Source organism: Leptidea sinapis, chromosome 25 (genome assembly GCF_905404315.1).
Source record: "Leptidea sinapis chromosome 25, ilLepSina1.1, whole genome shotgun sequence".
Classification (NCBI taxonomy): domain Eukaryota; kingdom Metazoa; phylum Arthropoda; class Insecta; order Lepidoptera; family Pieridae; genus Leptidea; species Leptidea sinapis.
Genome location: NC_066289.1, coordinates 10,143,431 through 10,167,212, shown reverse-complemented (window position 1 = coordinate 10,167,212; position 23,782 = coordinate 10,143,431). Strand labels below are relative to the sequence as shown.

The following is a 23,782-nucleotide window of genomic DNA, read 5'->3' as shown; positions in this document are numbered from 1 at the left end:
TATGTTTCTCGGATTAGTAGTTTTGTTTTTTAAGTCTCGGATAAGTATTGTGTTTCGTGGGTATGCTTGCGGCGGCGTCGTGTGCCGGGTAGTCCCCTTCCCTCAAATATGTGCGAAGTGTACGATGGCTGGTCCATACGTCAACTCGTGGTGGGTGTTGCTTGTTGTGCCAGGTCGACCTGTTATTGTTAATAAATCATTGTACTTATTGGATGCGATTACTAATTATGACAGTAATCACGACCATCATGTTCACGAAGCATCCTTACACAAACAATGAGTTCAAGCTCTAAAGGTTGATGCATCCAATATACGATAATTTATATTTATTCAGTTGATTATTTATTACTTTTCATGAAATAATTTATGCTACAGCCATTGTTAAATATTCTATTTGATTGAAAAGAGTGGCCGTTGAGTTTCTTATATTATGTTCTTTTCGCGAGCTCAACGTATAGTAAATTCAGTAATTTAAAAGAAATTTTTATAGTGACGATTCAAAAGCGTTTAAGCCTAATTGAATAAAGTTTATTTCACTTTGACTTTATCTTTGTTATTATTTAGGAAAGATGATGTATAGTTAGACCCTATGTATCAGTGTTTCGGTGTGATTTTAAAAATACCCTCAATTCGCTGATTTATTGCCCGCAGTCGATATATTTCCATTGAAACATTTATAACGGCAAACAAATGCTTGAACGAGATCTTTGTATTTGGTGTTAACCTTGTCTTAATTAAGGGTTACATATAGTTTCAAATATGTAGCCTTGCGCATTTCCTTGTTATAGATAATATAAACATTATTAAAATTCCGATTTATATGGCCCTTCAAGGGATTCTTGTTTAAGATTTTTGTGTACAAGGATTATTTAGTTGTAGAAAAGGCTTGAATCGCTTCTTTTATTGCTATTTAAGCTCTTCAATTAAAAAAACAACCGACTTCAAAAACACTCTCAAAATATATCTTATATCTTAACACCGAACTTTCTTTGAAGCATATCCTTTCCAAAAAAATCATCGAAATCGGTTGGCACGTTATTGAGTTATTCGTAAATATATCGCGCATATATTTATAGCAAATTTAAGACTTGTATGGTTTTCTCATGGATGCTATTGTCAGATCTCGACCACACGGGATGCAATTGTCAGATCTCGACCACACGGGATGCACAAGCTTTCAAATAATAAAAGAATTATCAAAATCGGTTCACCCAGTCGAAAGTTCTGAGGTAACACACATAATAAAATTGAATTGAGAACGTCCTGTTTTTCTGAAGTCGGTTAAAAATACCCTGAAGCGCGTTATGTCTCCTCAAAAAGTGTCTTTCACAGTGTCAGTATTTAAGTTTTCTCACGTCTGTCTCAGCACTCACAAACTGCTAGTGCCAGGTCGTCTCCTTCCCTCAAATATGTGAGAAATGGACGATGGCTAGTCCAAGCGTCAACTCATGCTGGGTGTTGCTTGTGGTTCCAGGTCGACCTGTTATTGTTAATAAATCATTGTACTTATTGGATGCGATTACTAATTATGACAGTAATCACGACCATCATGTTCACGAAGCATCCTTACACAAACAATGAATTCAAGCTCTTAAAGATTGATTGATGCATCCAATATACGATAACTTATACTTAAACAGTTTTTTATTTATTAATTTTTATGAAGTATTTGACAATATTGGATGCAGCACCTTAGAAACTAATTGCAGCCATTGTAAAATACTCTATTTGATTGAAAAGAGTGGTCGTTGAGTTTCTTGTATGTTCTTGTCACGAGCTCTACTTTTTCCGAACATAATATGGTAGATTCATTAATTCAAAAGAAATATTTATTGTGTCGATTGAAAAGCACTTAATTTAAGCATAATTGATTTTTTTTTATTTTACTTTAGGGAGCCAACTTGCCACCGTGGCCTTCGCTTCAGGTAGCATATTTGCACACGGTTCGAGATGTATTTTTCCCTACCCTACGTGGAATCACTATAATAAATTGGTAGATATTTAAATGGGACGTCAGAGGAACAAGATAACTAGTGGGATGTAAAGATTTATTTATTTATTTATTTATCAAAGATACAATGTAACATTACAGATTAAATCTAAAGCGTTACAAAGATATTATACTAAAGAAAAAACAAACAATGAAAATTATAAACTAGTTATCTTATTTTATAGAGCTTACAGGCATCAAACTCTCAAATCTTTTCTTACATTCTTTGACCAAACATTCCATCGAGCTGGCAAATAGATCACACTGTGGTGCTACCTCAAGTACAGAGTTTAGAAGACAGATGGCTCGTATTACAGGCTACGATTTTATGGATTTCTAATGAAATTGTGTTTTATAGGACCTGGCTGTCAAATAAATCTTCTCTCGAACTTACACCACTTGCCAAAGTACATTTATATTAAACTAGCTGATGCCAGCGACTCCGTCCGCGTAGATAAAGGGTTTTAAAAAATAATAAGAAAGTCTGGAATTGATTGCCTGAATTTTTTACAAGTGGGAGGCTCCTTTGCACATGATGCCGGCTAGATTATGGGTACCACAACGGCGCCTATTTCTGCCGTGAAGCAGTAATGTGTAAGCATTACCTACTGTGTATCGGTCTGAAGGGCGTAGCTAGTGAAATTACTGCGCAAATGAGACTTAACATCTTATGTTTCAAGGTGACGAGGGCAGTTGTAGTGCCGCTCAGAATTTTTGGGTCTTTTAAGAATCCTGAGCGGAACTGCATTGTAATGGGCAGGGCGTATAAATTACCATCAGCTGAACGTCCGGCTCGTCTCGTCCCTTATTTTCACAATAAAAAAAAATTAAGATTATGTCATGATCTATTCCAGTTCCGGCATATTATATGAATCTTATTTCGAAGAAGATTGCTTTGGCAAACTATACCTACTATTGAAATAGTTATAGCTCTTTGACGTGAATTTCAGTTTTTCACAATGCCGCGGGAAGCAAGGGGTTTTCCGGGATAAATTGTGGTATATGTCCTTTCCCAAGCTCTAATCTATCGCTGTACCAAAACACATAGCGTAACAAACAAACTTACATACACATAATATTAGTAGAGATGTTCCTAAATACAAAATCAAACTTTTGTAAAATTCAAAACAGTATTACTTTTTTATTCAACAATACTAACTTAAGAAAACTTTTCATTTCATTATACATAAGTTAATGCTTATGGCAATCATAATCAAGTCTCAAGCCGCTTCGTCGTTTAGATAATTAGCAGTTTAGTAATATGTAAGACTTTTTGCAGAGTTATTTTAAATGAAACTTTTAAATTTATTTAGAAACAATGCGTGAACAAGCTGGGACATTATAAAAGTGTTTACATTCGTAGTTCAGAAAACCCATTATAATAATATTGTAATCTTTATTATGAAGTGTTTATTAATTGGCAGTAACATTACTGTCTGTATCCTTGGGACATGACCATGTGGCGTTAAGTATTTAAATTTTCTTTCCATAATTAAAAGTGCTACTAAATAGGATATACTTTACCAGCGATACGTGGCTTCATTATAGTTAAGTATTGAAAAGCTACAATAACATTTTAATCTGGCATTACATCTCATATATCTTACCAGAGGGAGGCTTCTTTGCACAGGATGCCTTGAAGCAGTAATGTGTAATCATTATTGTGTTTCGGTCTGAAGGGCGCCGTAGCTAGTGAAATTACTGGGCAAATGAGACTTAACATCTTATGTCTCAAGGTGACGAGCAATTGTAGTGCCGCTCAGAATTTTTGAGTTTTTCAAGAATCCCGAGTGGCACTGCACTGTAATGGGCAGGATGTATCAATTACCATCAGCTGAACGTCCTGCTCGTCAAGTTCCTTATTGTCATAAAAATATCTCGTTTCCAACAGTTATTATTTTGCAAAAACCTCCAATACTGATAATGTAAAATTTTTATAGTCTTGTCTATTAATGTGATACGCATGCTTTTACAAAAAGATCCCTGAAAATGTTCAAAACACAAGTATAACGTTATTCAAAAGAATTGTTAAAAAACGTTTGTGTGGTAAAGGTTACTATAACATAAATGACTTTCTTAATGATACCACAGATTGGAAATGGAGTGACCGCCCTCAAGCTATTAAATAATAAGTTTAATTGTACAATGTTACTTTAATTGTAAAACATATTTTTGAAAAAAAAAGCCCGTTGAGTTTGTTGCGCCCATTCTTCTCGGGCCTTAGGCATTCATTTTGGAATGGGTGGTAGTTTTTGACTTTCAATAAGTGATGTCACATCCTATTTTGAATAAAAATAATTGATATTGAATTAGTTTTTCCACGCGACATAACATTATTAACTAAGCCATTTATATCTGGGGTAATGTGAGGACACGAGACGAAAGATAGAATTGACCCGGCCTGCCCCGAGATATCGGTCTGTTTACTCGATGCAGTGACTCGTATTCTCGCCAACAGCCGTACTAAACAATAGCTAATTTGTATTCGTTGTTGTGTCACTACTTGTGTTTGTGGTGCAACTGGTGTTCCTCAAGGGACAACAGTAAGTCCCATTTTATTCAGTGTCTATAGTGCCGTACCCGAAAAGAAACTAGCGGGAACTCCGGTGTATATGTTTAGATAGATAATTTTTGTACGAGAAAAACTGACAAGATGAGGAAATTTCACCTGATGGTGATACGCTGAGCCCATTTAGGCTTTTGGCAGAATCCTACGCCGTTGTTTTAATCTATCTAGCAGGCATCCTGATCAAAGTTGTCTCCCGATGGTGAAATTTGATAATTAGTTGAAATTTTGACTGAATATTCTATAATGCCGTTATAAATTATAACAAAATGTTATAAAAATCGACAACCAAAACAATACGACAATGACGTCATGCTAATTAAAAATCCTAAACTAAAACTAACTAATCCTAAACTAAACCTACACCTTATATTAAACCCGATGGTATAGAATGTTTCATGTGAAGGTCATAATCACATCTGAGCGGATTTTTTTATAAAATCAATCATCCGATAGCAAAAATTCACCTACATTTGGAATCTACGTAATAATAATAATATTGACAACAACCCGAACTAGGCATATAGTCTATGGGTACATAACAACGATATATTTAATACAATATACTTACTTAAACATACATAAACACATATAAACATCCATGACTCGGAAACAAACATTCATATTCATCATATAAATGATTTAATATCTGCTATGCCTCCTCACCACCCATAGCAATAGAGGAGGTTTTTTTTTATTTATTTGGTGACCATGGATTCTAGTCCTTCATTACCAATACCAAAAGAATTACAGAAGTGTTACCAACGAAGTTCTAGTTTAGGACTCTGCAAAAGATCCTGAAAATACGGCGTGTTCTTAAGTTAGATCAAACGACAGAATTGAATACTTCATTAAGGCGAGTTATACCAAATATTACTGTTAAATTGTAATTTAAAATCGTAAAGTAATAAAGTTAACAATATATGTTATAATTATGGTTATTTATGAAGTAAATTTTCCATCTGATAAATCACACTCACTCAGTGAACTCGAGCCCACTATAATAACCGAAAGAGCTTCACACAAATAGGTTGCGCATCAAAATTTCAAACCCATTAAAAGTTTCACTTCAAAAATGAAATAAAAGTCACATCATTGATCTTTATAATGATTCATAATAATTAATTAAATAAATCAATTACTGTGTTATTACAAAAAAGTTAAATAAGTGTTAAACACTTGTTTTAAAAAAGTTCTATTACGAATCTGTCTTTCTGTTGTTTAGCTTTTAACAATCTTTAGACATTGCTTAAATTTAAACACGAATCGAAGCTTGTCTAAGGTTTGTGAAACGGAAAGATCGTATTCGTAGGAACATTTAGATTATATTATGACAGATAGCTGACAGCTGTCCAAAATCAGTTTATGTTGTGTTTAACGACGTTTTAGTTAAACACAAGCTTAACACTGTTTTGTAATAGAAAAAGATAATATTATCCATCTTAGGTCCCTGACATTGTGATAGTTAGGTTATTGTCTAACAAAACAAGAGTCTAAATTATGTTTAAATTATTTTTTGTAATAACACCGTTATTGTCGTAGACATGAGCTGCGAACGAAACGTTATCATTAAGCTATAAATAACGATATACATGTTTTTAATCTCAACGACAAACAACAGTAATATCACCGATAAAAATATGGTGTGATCGTGAAAAATACAGATAAAGGAACAAAGCGAGCACGCGCCTATCAATTACTCATCCGGTCTTCGCTTTATGCAGCATCAGCTGTGAGCTGAATGAGTGTCCATTCCCTATAAGTTGGAATACATCCGTTACTACCGATAACAACGTGACTCAACAACTACGAACTGCATTTGCTGACACTGTGGCCGCTGTTGCTTGGTCATCTAATTGTTTTCATTCAATAATAACATTATTATATTACTCAGGCTGTAGTCGGTCAATAGTCACCGGTGAGGAAGGTCGTTTAGGCCATATAGATAGCGATGGAGAGATTAAGCCGATACAAGAAATCCGCGGCGAATTGTGCTTAACGTAAATACAATCACCTGTTAACCAAACGGGTTATCAGACGCCTAGTATCAAACGTGCGATCGCGACAACTTAAGGTATCAGATAATCGTACACTCAGTTACGTGCTGTTGTTACGCGCGGCGACACGATAGTGCGGTGAAACTTTCTCTGGTGATCGGAAGATGCCAGTGCTCGAACACGAAATGGCCACGTCTCATGAAATGTGTTCCTCGAAGTATACCCTCAATAATGAGTACATGATGCCGCAGTTGTGGGAGAAAAGTGCTCCGAGTCCGTTCACCACGTATAACTTATACAGGAGCCCGCCGGATGGCGCTCAGCGAGTCAGTGCTGCCATGTTTTACACAGGTATTTACATAAAGGGTAGATTTAATGACAAATGAATAATTATTACTGTGAAGGTAATTAATGCTAGGTACATACATAAGTTAAGTCGAGGTAGTAAGTCTTTTGTTGGGCGATGTATATGCCTTTACAACATGATCCCAGAAAATGTACAAAAACAAATGTGTTACGAAATTTATAATAATTGTTAAATACGTTTGTGTGGTAAAGGTTGCTATAACATATTTGTCTTTCTTAATGCTACACATACTACGACGGCCCTCGGGCTATTAAATATATTGTAGATACGATATTAGATTGTAACGATATTTATCAGGTCTGGGGCACACTTTCTTCTCTTTTAATGGGTGCTAGTTTTTGACGTTCAATAAGTGATTTTAAATCCTATTTTGAATATTTGAATTTGAATACCTTCAATACTTTTATTGAAGTAGGCGTTACTTTGCGGAAATTCATAATTATACAAATGACTAGCTGACCCGGCAAACGTTGTTTTGCCATATAAAGTATAATTCACGCGATAGTTTTATAAGTAATAAAATATTGCCTATATTATAGCCTGTACATCATTTTATTCTATTGTCAATAGTTTTTGCAGCGCACGCAAAAATAGGTTTTCGATTTTACACCTTGTGTTACAAAATAGCAATTTTATTACGGATCCCTAATTTTGAAAAAAAAATATATTATACATAGCCTATAGCCTTCCTCGATAAATGGACTACCCAACACTGAAAGAATCATTCAAATCGGACCAGTAGTACCAGAGATTAGCGCGTTCAAACAAACAAACAAACACTGCAACTTTATAATATTAGTATAGATTTAAGTTTTCTTTAGTGTTAATTCCGCCAATATTTGTTTTTAAAAAACAATTCGACACGTGTTTCGCCTCCACACGATGCCGTCTCGTGCCAGATTTTGGCGAGACAACACGTCCCGAGGATGCCTCGAAACTTAAATCATTTGTAAACCTTCAATACATTAATCGTGGTCGACAGATTCATCAATATCATATTGCAGTATGTTTAACAATAGTCTTTTTTATCTAGAGGAACTGATATATATAAATTGGGGCTTAGTTTATCTTCAGTTATACGTAATCGACTTTATATTTTTATAATTTTCCACGAATCTGGCACAGTGTGCAAAAAGGCTGTATTCAAATATGTTAAGGCAGCTATTGCTTTATTGGCGAAATATGATTATGTTGGTGCTGTGCCAAATAATATAGTATTATTAATTATTACAAGTTTTAAAAGCATTGTATCCAAATATTTATTATTATGTAATATATTTATTTACATAAAAACAACGACCTCTAATGATGTCCTAATTAGCTGTTTATAACTAACTGCTTTCTATCAAGCAAAATAATGTTTACAATATTTTATCATGATACACAAACGTACATTTGGAGATATACAATTTACTCTTGTTTGTTTATGGTTCACTCAAAAATCACAAACATTATGTTCATGAAGAATCCTTACACAAACAATGATTTAAGCTCTAAAGGTTGATGCATGCAATGTGCTATTAATATGTTTATTATTTTTCATTTCTCATACTCATAGGAAAGTAGTGTTGTTTTGATCTGATTATTGGGTAGAAAATCTTGCTTCCCTCCACAGAGAGGGAAAAAACTCATACAAATTACTTCCCACCTAAGGGCCGGAATGAACTTTAAAATAGAACTGCAGTCAGCTGTGTAGAGTTTTATGTAAACGAAAAACAATGCTGTGGCCATGTGACTTTCTAAACAGCCAGTGTGAACTTAGCACAAACTTCTTTGAGCGGAATAAGCCGCAACAATTCCGCGGTGAGTTCCATATTTAAAATTCAAAAAGTCGACATAAATTGTCCTAATTTGACAATTAATTTTAAATAGCTACTACTAATATTATTACATATTATCTATGAATAGTTGAGATAAACAAATAGTTTTATTTTCCTCATATTCGAAATGAAAAGTAGAGTGTTTAACACGGGTAAAAAAATCAATTCCTACTCGACTAAAGACGCCCTTGCTGCGCTCGGGAGTCTAAATATCCCGGGAATTGATTCTTTCGACCCTCGGTTAACAATCTACTGTATTACTTTTTATGAAATAATTTATATTATTTAAACACAACTCATATATTGGATGCAGCACCTTACAAACTAATTTGATATGTATATTACTGTCATTGTAAATTATCCTATTTGATTGAAAAGAGAGGCCGTTGAGTTTCTTGTATGTTCTTCTCACGAGCTCAGCTTTTCCCGAACATGTGGTAAATTCAGTAATTTAAAAGAAATATTTATAGTGACTATTCAAAAGCACTTAGTTTAAGCCTAATTGAATATTAAAGTTTATTTGACTTTGACGTTGACTTTTATGGATTACTAGCTGACCCAGCAAACGTTGTATTGCCGATATCAAAATCGCGATACAAAAGTAACTGTTGATCGTAGATGGGTGAAAATTTGAAGTTGTGTGTATTTTTTAATGCTGACTCATAATCAAACAAATTTAAAAAAAATACGTGTGGACCACCCTTAACATTTAGGGGGATGTTTAACACCATGACACGAGAATTTTATATATTAGATATAATATTTCACAATAAGAATATAAAACTTACAATATTATTCTAATGTCAAAACATATAGCCCATAGCCAACATATAACCACAGGTTAGTGTTCTAACCTGTGGTTCCTGTGGTGTGCTAGGTCAGTATCCCACTGAAATTGAGGTCTCGGGCTCGAATCCCGGTGGATTGTATGAATAATATGGATGATTGTATACGAGTTATGGATATGTATATATGGTATAAAATATATCGTGTTGCATCCATATTAAAAGGCATAAAAGGCATTTATTTTCTCAAAATTGATTCCTTTAGAATTCTTTTTGATGTCATTTTTAATAAACACTAGATACTACTACCGCTTCGGACACAAATGGCGCTCTGAGAGAGAAGAAGCGGCGCAAGAAACTCTCCCAGCATTCTTTTTTTTTGAGCTCTTTTCAATAAAAATATACAATATTGTACAGTCATTTCTATCGCTTTAAAGTAATGATAATCTAGTCCCAGGCTGTCCGATCATTTAGATATTCAGCAGTGGAGTAATAGGATTTACGACAGAGCCATTTTTTTTATAAAACATTTAAATTTATTTATAGATAATGCTTGAACAGTGGCTGGGACTTTATTATAGAAGTGTATACATTTACCCTTAAAGCTATTATGTGTCTTATGAAGCCTACTAGAATTAGTTACAAGCAATCCCTTATTTCTAGTGTTATATTACATTGTACAAGTAGTTTGGGGCAAGATAATCTCAATAAAAGTGTGTCAATATTATTATAGTGGCGAATAATAACTTACTATATATTATTTGATATTGAACTATCGTTTTAATAGTACATTACTGCAGCACAAGAGTTATTGAAGACGAACGACAAGTAAATATTAATAGTAATTTTCTCAAATACATGCTGTGGAATGAGCTTCCTTGTGCGGTGTTTCCGGGACGATACGACATGGGTACCTTCATAAAAAGCGCGTACACCTTCCTTAAAGGCCGGCAACGTTCCTGTGATTCCCCTGGTGTTGCAAGAGATTGTGTGATCACTTAACCTCCTATTCCATAAAAAAAAATACATAATGCGAGAAAATTCAAACTAAATTACTCTTGCTGTTTCTAGAATTTGACGTAGTGTTCTCTCATAGTTTTCACTCGAACTTATTTTGTCAAATACCATTACATACTATTTAAAATCAATGACGAACTACGAACAATAATATTTATTCCCGCGTCAGTGTTCAAATCACAAAAACAAAATTTAATGAACGATGCGGGATTCGAACCCACGAACTCCGGCGTTCCGTGCCGGTGCTCTAACCAACTGAGCTAACCGTTCGAGTACCGCCTCGTTTTAAAATTCTGTTTGCTTTGTTCAACTCTCAGGCTGTGGCTTCATCTACAGGATCTACTTTACAGTTGATAACCTGCTCAACCCCAATATTCGCATTACAAGTGAGGGTTATCACTTTAAAAAAACATAACATATAGTTTAGTGTTCAGATTTTTTTTTTGCCGCTAAACCACGACATATTATATGGACTTTTGTCCAACTTTTACCGGCTACTGTTCGTATGTATTTGGCTATAACAGCAATTTTGAATTACCTCGAGGAAGGTGGTCAAAATAATAATCAAATTTCCAAGCATGTCTGAGGAAAACATAATATTAAGTACAATGTTATGTCTTAAATAATTAAATTCTACAAAATACATCATCAAGGACGGCTTTAATAATTCTGTAAAGATAATATTGATAATATATTGTTTGGCAAGGAGTGATAACAGCGTACTGTCTGTAAAATAATTGTAAAAATTGTATTTCGAAACGGCGAAGGGTAAGCAAAAAATACGCAAACATGGTGTTTTTAGACAAGTTTTGTGGTGAAAGTATAGCATTTCGAGCTATGAATACTACTTAATCCTGTTACACATATCCTGAAGTCTTATTTGTAGGTTGCTAATGCTTGTTGTTGGTTAACTAGTTTTTTGGCATGGCGTGACGCATTTTTTGGTACTTCTCTCAGAAAAGTTATTCTTATAGCTTGTACTTTTTTGTGTAGGTTCATTTATTCAGATTAGTAGTGAATAACGAGGATTGTAAGCATATAAACTGTTTTCCACGCAAGAATCTTGAAAATATTGGCTTTGTTACATAGATGGCGGGCCGGCAGCCGTGAACTCATATCGCTCAAGGTCGCTGGCATTTAGTGTCGCCTTCAGCTGAATGAATTCTTCGAAGTATTCACAAAGAAGTCAATTGGCAATACTACTCAAATATTATACATATAATGAAATAAATATTATTACTGTTCATTGTCAGTACATATATGAAATTTTAATATACGTTCACAAAAATCGTTACCATTTTGCTCATAACAGTGATTTACATTATTATAACACTAGAAATAAGGGATTGCTTGTACCTAATTCTAGTAGGCTTCATAAGATACATAATAGCTTTGAGGGTAAATGTATACACTTTTATAATAAAGTCCCAGCCACTGTTCAGGCATTATCTTTAAATGTTTTATTAAAAAATGGCTCTGTCGTAAATCCCACTATTCCACAGCTGAATATCTAAGTGATCCGACAAGCTGTGATTATTTTATAGCAATAACAATGACAGTAGAACTCAGGGCGCCATTTGTTTCCGAAGCGGTAGTAGTATCTAGTATATTAGAAATGACATCAAAAATAATTCTAAAGGAATCAATTTTGAGAAAATAAATGCCTTTTATACTCTGGACCTAATTACAATGATGTCATAGATCATGAAATAGCATTGTTGGTGTGATTACAGGTATACTAACCTCTGAAAAGAAATAATAGTACCAGCATGGTAATATTAATTATTTTATTCAGCATGAAACATTGAAATAATAATTTACTTAATAAAATATTATTTAAATTTAAATTTGAATGAGTAGAAATTCCATCCCTATTCAAATAAAAATTTAAATTAGGTATTCTAAACACAGATTAATAAAAACAATTCTTTGTTTACATTTCGACATCTTATTATTGGTGGTTTTTCGATATATTGTGAATGTGAATGAATAAAATTGACATAAACCTACTTAACCTATGTTAATTACAAGGAGTTTTACATCTCGGAAAAATCTTGATATGTTGAGACAAGGTTGTTTTTCTGTTATGCAACAAACACCTGCCAGTCACAACCATTTATAGCGCTTCCGTAATGAGTATGAGACTATTTATTTAATATATTTATGTCGATAATACATCCTCTATTTCCTTCTATGTTATCAGGTTAACAAATCAAAATCAAATCAACTTAAAATCACATCAGTCATACATGACTGAAGTGATTTTAAGTTGTTTGGTCACAAAAATGACACTTATGAATGTCAAAAAAATACTTTTTCTTATTGAATCTACCGCTACTTCGTAAAGGGTTGAGCTTATGAGAAGAAGTAGCAAGAAACTCATTGCCTATATAATAATTACATATATAATAACTATTCTCAATCTCTATTACTATAACAAATTGTAGAATCAGTAAAATCACAATTCAAAATAGGTAAATATTTTTTTTATATTCGCGTAGAACAAACAGCCTGAGCCCTTATCTTTGAAATGAAACATAATGCCGGGTCCACATAAAGCGAGTCATACAACGAACGATGGCGAAAGAAAGTTAACGAACGAAAGAAAACGAGTATGTGTATTCAAACAAATCACCAAAAGAGAGAAAAGGAGAATTTTCGCTGGCTTTCGTGCTCGGGTCATTATAGTATGTGTAGTAGGCCCGAATGTTTATTCACACATGTGTGAGCGTTTAAAAATACGGATAAACGAGCGTACGAGTCACCCGGTGTTAAGTGATCACCGCCGCCCACATTCTCTTGCGACACCAGAGAAATTATATGAGCGTTGCCGGCCCTTAAAGAAGGTTTACGCGCTATTTTTGAAGGTGCCCATGTCGTATCGCCCCAGAAACACCGCACAGCTCATTCCACAGCTGAAACAGCTCTACGGAACACTCCCCGTGATAAATGCGGTAGAGGACAGAATGAGGCGACGTCACTACACTTACCAGTGGGAGGCTCCTTTGCACAGGATGCCGGCTAGATTATGGGTATCACAACGGTGCCTATTTCTGCCGTGAAGCAGTAATGTGTAAGCATTACTGTGTTTCGGTCTGAAGGGCGCCATAGCTAGTGACATTACTGGACAAATGAGACTTAACATCTTATGTGTCAAAGTTGTAGTGCCGCTCAGAATTTTTGGGGATTTTTCAAGAATTCTAAGCGGCATTGATTGTAATGGGTAGGGCGTATCAATTACCATCAGCTGAACGTCCTGCTCGTCTCGTCCCTTATTTTCATAAAAAAAAACACAACGCCATGTGATCCAGCCGTGTTCACAGAGCAAAATGGATCGATGATACTTTATTTTAATTTTCGTGTTACCCTCAATCGCCTTAAGAACCGAATTAACCTTATGACCGATTATTGCAGATAGTGATATGCAACTGGACACCAGTAGCAGTGAGGCAAGTCCGAGCAGTTCCACGCCTGTGTCCCAGCAGTGTGCCATCTGCGGCGACCGAGCGACCGGCAAACATTACGGAGCATCTTCTTGTGATGGCTGCAAAGGCTTCTTCCGTCGCAGCGTAAGGAAGAACCATCTGTATACGTGTCGGTGAGTTCGTATGATACAATGTATTATAAAGCTCGATACTTTTCAAATATTTTTATTCAAAATAGGATGTGAAATCACTTATAAAAACTACCACCCAGTCCAAAACGAATGCCTCAGACCTGAGAAGAATGGGAGCAACAAACTCAGCGAGCTTTTTTTTTCATCAAAAAAATGTTTACAAAGTATTTTTGTACAATTAAACTTATTATTTAATAGTTTTGGGGCGGTCGTTCAATTCCCAATGTGTGGCATTCAGAAGGTCACACAAACGTTTTTTAACATTTCTTTTGAATAACGTAATACTTTTGTTTAGAACATTTTCTGGGATCTTGTTGTGAAAGCATATACATCGCCCCACAATAGGCTTACTAACTCGAAATAGCTGAGTAGTAGGCAATATAAGCTTATGTCTGTTCCTGATGTTAACATTATGTTTATGACAGACAGTAGGTCTGTCATAAACATGATCCATGAACATGACAACGATGGTCCATTATGGAGTTTGGGTGACAGTGTCTTTGGCAGGTAAACGGTACTAAAGGTGTGTAATGTTCACGAAGTTATAATTTTACTTACGTCATAGTATAAAAGCTGATTTTTATATATAATACTTAGGTAATAAGTGAATGATGTTTCCTCATTAGCCAGACACTTTTGATAGTCAAACCCCTTGCCAGACGTGGCTTTGGCAGGTAAACGGTATTAATGGTGTGTAAAATACATCAAATAATAAATTGCGATTTTTCTGTATTACCTTCAGAATATTAGGTATTTAAAATCACGTTATTCATTGACAGACATTTAATATCGTGGCAACCTCTTGCCAGACACCCTTAATGTTTATGAAATTATACCTATACCTATAAAAAATATCTAGGGTGTAGTATTTTTACAATAATCATTACAGAACAATTTTAAAATAAACTTAAACAACTTATTGTTTATGGATTACAACTCCCTTCACAGAAAGCTAATTATCGATAGAAGATGTCCTTACCCTACGCCGTACGAAGTTCGACCTTGCCTTTGAATAGCGCCGCCCGCGACCGCCAAAGAGATACCGCCGGCACGTGTACTACGAAAAAAGAAAAGCCGCCAGTGTTTTGACACGTGTATTTAATAGCCTAAACACATGGTAGGATTTGGTTTTAGAGTGTCTGGCAAGGGGCTGCCACGATGGTGTCTGGCAATGGATAAAGTGATTTTTAATAATATTCTGAAGGTAATACCGAAAAAGCGCACTTTATTCTTTGATGTATTTTACCCACTTTTAGTACTGTGTACCTGTCAAAGCCACGTCTAGCAAGGGGTTGGAACTATCAAAAGTGTCTGGATAATAAGGAAACATCATCTACTTATTACCTAAGTATTCTATATAAAAATCAGCTTTTATACTATGACGTAAGTAAAATTATAATTTCGTGAACATTACACACCTTAAGTACCGTTTACCTGCCAAAGCCACTGTAACCCTAACTCCATAATGGTCCATCGTTCTTACCTGTGTTGGGAGCATGCGCTTACAAACTTTCAGCTTTTATAAAATGACGTAGGTGAAGCCCGTGAACCCCACGGGCTCTTGCCCTATTAGTCTTATTATTGTATAATGTAAACAGCGATTTTTAATGCGGTCAATACAGAAAGTATTTGACTTAAATAAACGAACGCAATAAATTCTGATTTTACATAACAAAAGTATGTGCATCACAATGAAATAAGAATCAACTTAATATTCAAAAGTTACATTTTTTTTTTTAATTGAACAGGTTATTGTAATGCCTTGTCCATATATAAAGAATTAAGAGACGGAACATGTAGTTAACATCCGTAAACACAGTACAGACACACTTAAGTGAAAAATGTTAAAAATTTACCCGTTGAGGTCGTTCGTCATACACTTTAAGAATTACATATATGTATAGAAGGAAATAATATGAGGAGGAAAAGTAATTGAGTTTCGATACACTTTGGGAAATACCAAACTGTATTTGCTCATTTCCCCCTTCCTTCCGAAATCGGCAGTGCCCCAAGGCACTAGATTTTTCAGATACACCAAAACCGAGAGTGCCGTACGACACTATTACCTCACCAAGTTCTGTTTAACCTTTATTTTGTTTATAAGAAGGTTTTATTTTTCATGGTCTTATAGCTTAATTCAATATCTTTCAAATACATTCACTCAAATCATTCTAATTATGAGTAATCGATATATATATATGATAAAAATGGTCTTTGTTTGAGGTTCTTTCAAGCCACCATTCGAGGCGAAATTTATCCTAGATGGTTAATAGCTACTTTTTTTATTGTATTTGTAATAAGATGAATAAAGTTTAATTTATACTTTAAAAGTGTATCGGGAAAGTGGGTATTTTGACATTACACAAAGTCAAGTCCGAAAAGGAAAGTCCGAAAGAAAACGTGGCCAATGACAGCCGCAAATCGACATGCTCATAATAGAGGCTAGTTCCAGCCTAGCGAAACTCTCTAAGAAAAAAGTGATTCACTCGATTGTATGAAACGTGCAGTCATTGATAGATTGACAGATGACCTAATCAATGATATAATCTTGTATAAAACGGAGATAGCCGAAATCCACTACGTTTTAAGTAACTGTTCGCTTTCAAACTTAGCCGGATTATACTGCATCGCCAATCGCCATACTGTAATTACTACTATTTCAAACTTATATCAAATAACTGCACTTTTCATACTTAACTAAATTTCAATTTTGACTTAGGCTCTTATTACGTTGTATTTACATCCTCTTTGGTTAGGCATTTATTTTCTCGAAATTGATTCCTTTAGAATTCTTTTTGACGACTTTTTTCGGCGCAAAATCGGTGCGGATGTGTGGCGGTCCACCACAGTGCGGTTTTCAAGGAGCTTTCTTCCACGTACTACAACGATGTGAAATGAGCTTCCTTGTGCGGTGTTTCCGGGAAGATACGACATGGGTACCTTCAAAAAAAGCGCGTACACCTTCCTCAAAGGCCGGCAACGCTCTTGTGATTCCTCTGGTGTTGCAAGAGAATGTGGGCGGCGGTGATCACTTAACACCAGGTGACCCGTACGCTCGTTTTTCCTCCTATTCCATAAAAAAAAAACTCTCCCAGCATTCCTTTTCTGCGCTCTTTTTAAGCTGTCATGGTCTATCTAGACGTATAAATGATCTAAGCAAAAAAACATATATTATTTATATTTTCGTTCTATAAAGAATTTGTAATGACGTCACGATGTGCTAGCGGACAGCAAATTAACATAAACAGTGACATATGACATTGCATGTTTAATTAGACGGTTCAATATATTGTAGAAGTACACATGAATTCGGATTATTTTATACAAATGATTTGAGTTTTCTTTAGTGTTAATTCCGCCAATATTTGTCAAATTGTTTAAAGACAAATATTGGCGGAATTAATTGACGACCTGTATAGCCGAGTGGTTAGCAATCCTACCTACTGAGCTAGAGGTCCCGGGTTCGAATCCCTGTAGGTGCAATCATTTATATGATAAATATGGATGTTTGTTTCCGAGTCATGGATGTCTAAATGTATTTATGTATGTTTAAGTAAGTATATTGTATTAAATACTAGCTGACCCGACAGACGTTGTTCTGTATATAATAAATAAAATAATGTTTTTATATGAATTTGTCAATAATATATCATAACATCAAAAATAACTTCGTAAAATATGCACCCTGCTGTCGTAATGAAATTGTTTCACAGCAGAACTGTCAAACCGTGCGTCAATAAATTCTCTCATAGAAATTATGTATGGACTCAAAGGAAAACAAATTTGTTGTTTTTAATTAATTTAGCAGCATTTTCCTATTTATTCACCTTTTAAACCTTCCCTGGACTTCCACAAATAATTCAAGACCTAAATTGGCCAAATCGGTCCAGCCGTTCTCGAGTTTTAGCGAGACTACGAACAGCAATTCATTTTTATATATTAAATATATCATTGTCTTGTAACCCATAACACGGACTATATATGCTTAACTTGGGGCAAGATAATTTGTGTAAAAAGTGTGTCAATATAAAAAAAAATTTGCACTAAAGAATACTCAAATCATTTGTATAATTATGGATTTCCGCAAAGTAACGCCTACTTCAATAAATTTACGGATTATTTTAACCGGACGCCTATCACGCGGTGGGACCGTGCATCGTGTTTGATAGACTGTATGTACTGTTTCGGTACATTATCTGATGCACATATTTTTATCTTATTTACGTCAAATAATGCGTAATTAGTCCTCTAGCACTAGTTCAATCTAAACAGCTCTTTATATTCGATTGTAATACGGTTCATTTCTCGTTGAACAACGTGGTGATTTTTAGAATGATAAATTCGTAATTTCGGCTCAGTCATAATTTTATTAATGTTAGGTAAGTGTAATAATATAAACAGTTTGATATTTTCAAGTGATACCTCTCGTTTGGGATTAAATAAATAAATTTCATTATTACCAAAATCGGGTTCCGTGCGGTCGCTCTTACCAACTCAGCCAACCGTCTCAAACTCGGATGGAAGCGGAGAGACGCGGGTTCGAGTCCCGCATCGTCATTAAATTTAAATATTATGTAATAATTTAAATATTTTACCGATGATATGCTTTATGTTGAGAAATTATTGTATTATAGTTAAACTCCTTCGAAACGGCTTGACCGATTCTGGTGAAATTTTGAGTGCATATTAGGTAGGTCTGAGAATTGGACAACATCTATTATTTATTATTATTTTCATCCCCCTAAATGTTAAGGGTGGTCCACACGATTTTTTTTTAATTTTTTTTTACATTTTTTTTTTAAATTTGTTTGATTATGAGTCAACATTAAAAAATACATACAACTTCAAATTTTTCACCCATCTACGATCAACAGTTACTTTTGTATCGCGATTTTAATATCGGCAATACAACGTTTGCTGGGTCAGCTAGTAAATAAACAAATATTCGCGTTCATTGACTTACAACATACTAGCGTATAGACAAACAGAGCCTGCGAGAAAGAACATATCCAACGGATACACACCAACATAGAGAAGAAGAAGATTATGACTTTGACAAGTTGTAAACAGTCAACCACGCTGGTCACTAGCTTTTTTTTTATAAAAATAAGGGACAAGAAGAGCAGGGCGTTCAGCTGCTCCGCTCAGAATTCATGAAAAACCCAAAAATTCAGTAAAAGGCAGTACAACTGCGCTCGCACTTGCACCTTGAGACAAGATGTCAAGTCTCATTTGCCCAGTAATTTCACTAGCTACGGCGCCCTTCAGACCGAAACACAGTAATGTTTACACATTACTGCTTCACGGCAGATATAGGAGATGTAAAACTCCTTGTAATTAACATAGGTTAAGTAGGTTTATGTCAATTTTATTCATTCACATTCACAATATTATATCGGCAAACCACCAATAATAAGATGTCGAAATGTAAACAAAGAATAGTTTTATTAAACTGTGTTAAGAATATATAGTAAAAGAACTGTGATAAACACTTTTTATGGGTAATTGTAATGATAAATTACTTTCCTGCTGTTGTTGCTGATAAAATATATATTTAAATTTTAAAATAACCTTATACCACGATATAATAAACCTGTTAATTTAAGTAATATATTATTGTAAGAAAAAAAGGTAACAAAAACATTTGTTGAATATAATTTTGGTTCTTGTAATATAATAATCACAATTTGAAATGGTTAGTATGTACTTAAGTGAGTTAAAATTTAAGAAATTTAAAAAGTATTATATGAAAGCTGAAATAATAACTATCTGCAAAAATTTATAGAGCACTCAATTTAAAATATATTATGTATAGAAAAAAACACTGATCTTTGCCATAATATTTTCTTTGGTTAACGCGAGTGTTACATTTTACGTTTGTAATCTAATGTAAAGTTACAATTACACGTTACGTTTTAATCCTTTAAAAATTGTTTTATTTATGCCAGTTTCACACAGATATACATTATTGAATCAACCCTAAATAAATTACTCTCTCACGAGCTCTACTTCTTCCAAACATATCGTAGATTCTAAGATAATTTATATGTATAAAGTCTCTTGCTGTTAGACTCCCGATAAAAACAGGCCAGGAATATTAGAGTGAGAGTGTAGAGGTTAGTACTAAAGTAATTTTTTTCGACGTTTTCACAGCTGTCGTAGTCTATTAATAGCCGTTTTCAATAATCTATCTACCCTTAGTTTAACTTACGGATACATTGCTGTCACCGTTTAATGACAAGATCTTATCTATCCATAGTTATGTCCAATATAGTTACGGCCGTTCCCAATATTCAGTCTCTCTCTTACTTGAGATAAAAATCGTAACTATCGTTGACATTTCTGTCCCAATAAACGTATCAACGGGTTACCGGTGAGTTATCACCTTATCCGTACACGCTGTCTGTCAATGGGCGACGTATAGCTTACCAGCGATAGAAGTTTGTATGGAAGTTGCAATTTACGCGTCCCAATATAAGGCGATCAGAATGACTTATTGAGTATATTGTGACAGCTTCAGATTATTGACAGCTAATTACTGACTGTAAAAGGTAGTAATTAATCTCTATCTGTAGATAGTATATTGGGAACGGCCGTTATAGTCCAATGCTATCAGTCAATAGGTTATGGAAATGTAAGTAAGCCTAAAAGGATGGATTTGTCTACGTCTAGTAAGTTAAAGTAAGGATAGATAGGTTATTGAAAACGGCCGCTAGACGTATAAATGATCTAAGGGTAGATTCAGTAATTTTAAAGAAGTATTTATAGTGACGATACAAAAGCTCTTAGAATAAGCCTAATTGAATAAAGTTTATCAGACTATGACATGTAGGTCAACGAAGTGACACTAATGAATGTCAAAAGTTTTATTTATTTTTTATTTTTCCGTCACTTTGGAAAAAGTTGAGCTTGTAATGAGAAGAAGTGGCAAGAACCTCATTGCCACTCTTTCAAACTATTATTAACGCCTGGCATTGTCTGCTGATGGAATCAATACAAAAGTATTAATAAATTAAAAGTAAGTAAAAAAAATTAGATAGTTAGAACCTTAGCTATCGAACTTACAATCCATAGACACCTAATAAGTGCGAACGCGTTCAGACATTACACAACACAAATCTTACATAAATCTACAGTAGCCAATAGCAATAGTTTACGATATGCCGTGATCATTAATTGACCAATGAGCATTCAGTACCCCGCGCCCGCTTACCTCAGCCAGTTGACAGAATTGTTTGCATTGCGAATATATAGGTACAGATTCCTCGATCAGATTGGGTATTGGCATTACAGGTTTGATGCGAGTGAAAGGTCTGTAATCTTTTACAAACACTCTGAAAGATTCAAGAAAAAGAAGTCGATGACATGTAATATTTAAATAGGTACTTTCAATCACTTAGATAGATGTTAATTTTGTTATTATTTTTAATTTATGTTCTATTATTAATTTATGTAGCATGTATGTTTTTTTTTTGTCTGTTACTAGAATATTATTATCTCAGTCACTTACTGAGATAATAATATTCTAGTAATTAAACTTAAACTAATTTTGTAATTCTTTTAATTTCACCTGATTCCTGCCGCCGAATTCCACCTTCGCACGACACGCCACAAGTTAGGATATCATCCCCACCATCTGGATGTGTAGCGGTCCTCCACAGTGCGGTTTTCAAGGAGCTTTCTTCCTCGTACTACGAAGCTGTGGAATGCGCTTCCTTGTGCGGTGTTTCCGGGACGATACGACATGGGTACCTTCAAAAAAATCGCGTACATCTTCCTTAAAGGCCGGCAACGCTCTTGTGATTCCTCTGGTGTTGCAAGAGAATGTGGGCGGCGGTGATCACTTAACACCAGCTGACCCGTACGCTCGTTTGTCCTCCTATTCCATAAAAAAAATATAAATAAAGTTTCTCAAACCTGTGAAAGTTTGTGTAATTTGGAATGGTGTTTGTTTCAGATTCAGCAGAAACTGTGTGGTTGATAAAGATAAGAGGAATCAGTGCAGATACTGTAGGCTAAGGAAATGTTTTAAAGCGGGCATGAAGAAGGAAGGTATGTTTTTTTTATGTCTCCCTATGGTAAATAAAGATTCCTATATCTAAAAACAACACATATCTATCGAAGATTGCCGCGCACCCCAAGTTGTTTGCTGTTATTAAGACTCCGCTCTCAGATTGAATTTCTATTGCTGATATATCAACAAAATATTGGAATTCTAAAATTACCGCGGTTTAATTTATAAAAAAAAGTCTACAAAAATTGGCAGTCGTAGTGACTGTCGAAAGAAGTGAAAATTTAGAACTTTTAGTTTTAAAAATTCAAATTTCATAATGTATAAAAACAATTAAATAATAATGAAGGTATTTTTTGTTTTTCATATTATAACCGCTTATACACACATCAAAATAGTCTAAGCCACATGTTCTTATTTAAATTTTAGGATGGTTTTTCACATTATAACGTTGTATTTTAATTATAATATAATATTTTTAGGGTCCGATGGTGTAAAAACAACAGCTATTGTCTTCATAAGTTCTTTTAATAACAGAAATTAACAATATTAGAATATACTGCAGAAACTAAGGTACATAAGCAACTAAACATTTTTAACAAAATGAAATTTCTAAAGAAAATGAATTTATTGTGGAAGAATAGGATAATTTAATACAAAGTATGGCCTCCTCTGCTATTCAGAACTTGTCGGCAACTATTATTCATTGAATTAATGAGACTGTCTATGTCATCTTGCGGTTTTCTCTCCCAATGGAATTGTAGCAAAGCTGTTGGGTTGTTGTCACTCCGTCCAAATCCTTCAAAACACGTCTCTGGAGCATGTCCCATGCGTGCTCGATGGGGTTGAGGTCTGGCGATTGTGCAGGCCAGGTTAATACCCGGACGTTCTCCGTTGCCAAGTATTGACTGGTTCGCCGAGCTGTATGTGAACGCGCATTGTCATGCAATAACGTAAAATCGGAGCCAAAGGTTTGTGCAAATGGATGGACATAAGGTCTGAGAATATCCTGAACGTAATTATCAGCATTCATGTTTCCATTTACAAAAACGAGCTCAGTTCGCCTGTTCTTCATAATACCCGCCCATATCATAACTGTTGAGCCGCTGTATGGATGAACTTCCTGACTGCACCTGAGCCTTTCAGTATTTCCGGGCCGTCGGTATACTCGCACCCTTCTTGTATCAGGCCTAAACCCGAATCGCGACTCATCGGAAAACATAATTTTATCCCGTTGTTCCTGGGTCCATGTTCTGCGTTCTCTACACCATTCATTTCGACGAGCGCGATTCCCGTGACGTATCGGTGGGCACCTAATTGGGCGTCGAGCTCGTAAGCTACTCATGCAGTCGATTTCGCACAGTTTGGGGACTTACATCAACACCACTTAAATTTTGTAGCCTCAAACTTATCTCTCGAGCGGTTAACATCAGCGGGCGTCATACATACGGCCTGAATGCTGTTCAGCGGGTTCCCTTGTAATATTGTAGCGCTGCCAAAGACGACAAATAACACTTCTATGAATGCCAAAATGCCGAGATACCTGAGATTGATTACTTCCCGCTTGCAACATCCCTACAGCTCTTTGCATTTCATTTGCCGTCAAAAGATGT

General features: G+C 34.9%; 1 protein-coding gene across 10 annotated transcripts in view; it reads left to right on the top strand.

Annotated features, from left to right (window-relative positions):
- The window catches only part of LOC126972172 (transcription factor HNF-4 homolog), a 105,089-nt gene that overhangs the window by 53,650 nt on the left and 27,657 nt on the right, over positions 1–23,782 (top strand). For 4 of the 10 annotated variants that reach the window (XR_007731062.1, XM_050818782.1, XM_050818779.1 and 1 more), the window contains exons 1-3: positions 6,478–6,904; positions 13,957–14,140; positions 22,116–22,210. Coding sequence is in view for 9 of the 10 variants with exons in the window: in XM_050818782.1 (XP_050674739.1) it covers positions 6,718–6,904; positions 13,957–14,140; positions 22,116–22,210 (466 nt within the window). In the remaining variant the exon portion in view is untranslated. Of the gene's footprint in view, positions 1–6,477; positions 6,905–13,956; positions 14,141–22,115; positions 22,211–23,782 lie in introns of those variants that run through there. The other 6 variants (XM_050818784.1, XM_050818787.1, XM_050818785.1 and 3 more) reach the window with 3 other exon arrangements.